This window comes from Perkinsus marinus, assembly GCF_000006405.1.
Source record: "Perkinsus marinus ATCC 50983 genomic scaffold scf_1104296951430, whole genome shotgun sequence".
Classification (NCBI taxonomy): Eukaryota; Perkinsozoa; order Perkinsida; family Perkinsidae; genus Perkinsus; species Perkinsus marinus.
Window position 1 is genome coordinate 1 of NW_003209299.1, and position 1,230 is coordinate 1,230.

At 49.3% G+C, this 1,230-nt stretch overlaps 1 protein-coding gene across 1 annotated transcript; it reads right to left on the bottom strand.

Annotated features, from left to right (window-relative positions):
- Positions 1–9: 9 nt before the first annotated feature.
- Positions 10–1,060, bottom strand: Pmar_PMAR000996 (hypothetical protein; the record flags this gene model as incomplete). Its single annotated transcript, XM_002777583.1, has 2 exons — positions 10–158; positions 212–1,060. Coding segments are annotated over 2 exons (861 nt in total), but the record flags the coding sequence as incomplete, so codon positions are not given.
- Between the last annotated feature and the right edge of the window lie 170 nt (positions 1,061–1,230).

Here is a 1,230-nt window from a genome sequence, read left to right on the forward strand (position 1 = left end):
ACTATACTTCCATATCTCCTGTCGCACTGGGCAGTGCCAGTTGAGTCATACTCTTAATAAGGGCTGCTCGCAACGAATTATGAGGCAGGAGTAATAGCAATCAGGGATTCCAGGCTATGATTCAGCAATGATGTTCACCATCTCTCACTTATCCAAATCTACAACAAACGGAACCAATTTGTATGATAAGAAGAAGCCGCACATGGCCTACCAATTTCAGCGCTTGATGATTGCTCATGCTGCGTAGAGCACTTGAGTGTTCTTGCATTATTTCGGCATCTTGCTCGATCACTCTCCAGGAGCTTCTTTACAATATCTCCACTCTCGCACCACACCTCGAAGGGAGGATCGTGAACAGGACAGTGGCGATAAAGAGCTCTATTCTTGCCCACTGCTCGAGGATGGAAACGATGCTCGTTCTGGACGTCGTCATATTTCAAGCTGCAACGACTGCACTTTTCTTTTTTTGCCGTTCTCTCAGCGAACAACTGAGGTAGGATATCCCTATCGAATGCAGTCAAGTCGGGGTACTGCACTGGACAATACCGAATACCAGCACTCTTCGTAGCCGAGCCAACTGACCCAATCTGATTGCGCATAGGGTGCGTATCATTCCGGATGGGTAGTTGGCACCATGTGCAAGTTGGCGGTTTACGCCCAGTAGTAGACTTCACATCCTGCACAAGCTTCTCTACCAGTGATAGATCTGCGAGTAACGACTTCGCACGGATCAAGTAGGGATTCATAGGAGAAGCTTCGACTGGTGGTGCATCGACTCGAACTGCTGGATGTGGAACAGCTTCGCTAACTTCGAACAGATCCTCGGCGACTTCGATTGTGGGTTCTCGCAATGCCCGCATGCGGTCCCTGCCTCGGGGATCCTCGGTCTCAATCTCCTCTGCGGCTCTTCGCTTCTTGACACCAGTCAAGAATTTTCGAATCAACTCTCTCGATGTTTGATACAACTGGCAGCTCACGTCCAGAGCCTTCCTCTTACGATACTCCACCTCATAATCTCTGAAGATGGCTCCAACATCACCGTCATGAAGAGCGGCCAAGTCTAAAACCAGATTCGACATTTCATCTGAGGTGCTGGGCGATCTCGGTCTTGCAATTCCACCCGAGAACGCGAGCCGTATCCGCTTCACAGCCGGTTCAGCTCCGTCATCAGACTCATCCGAAGCTCGTGTAATATATCGATAGTCCAGAATAGACTCTAAATCACCAGTT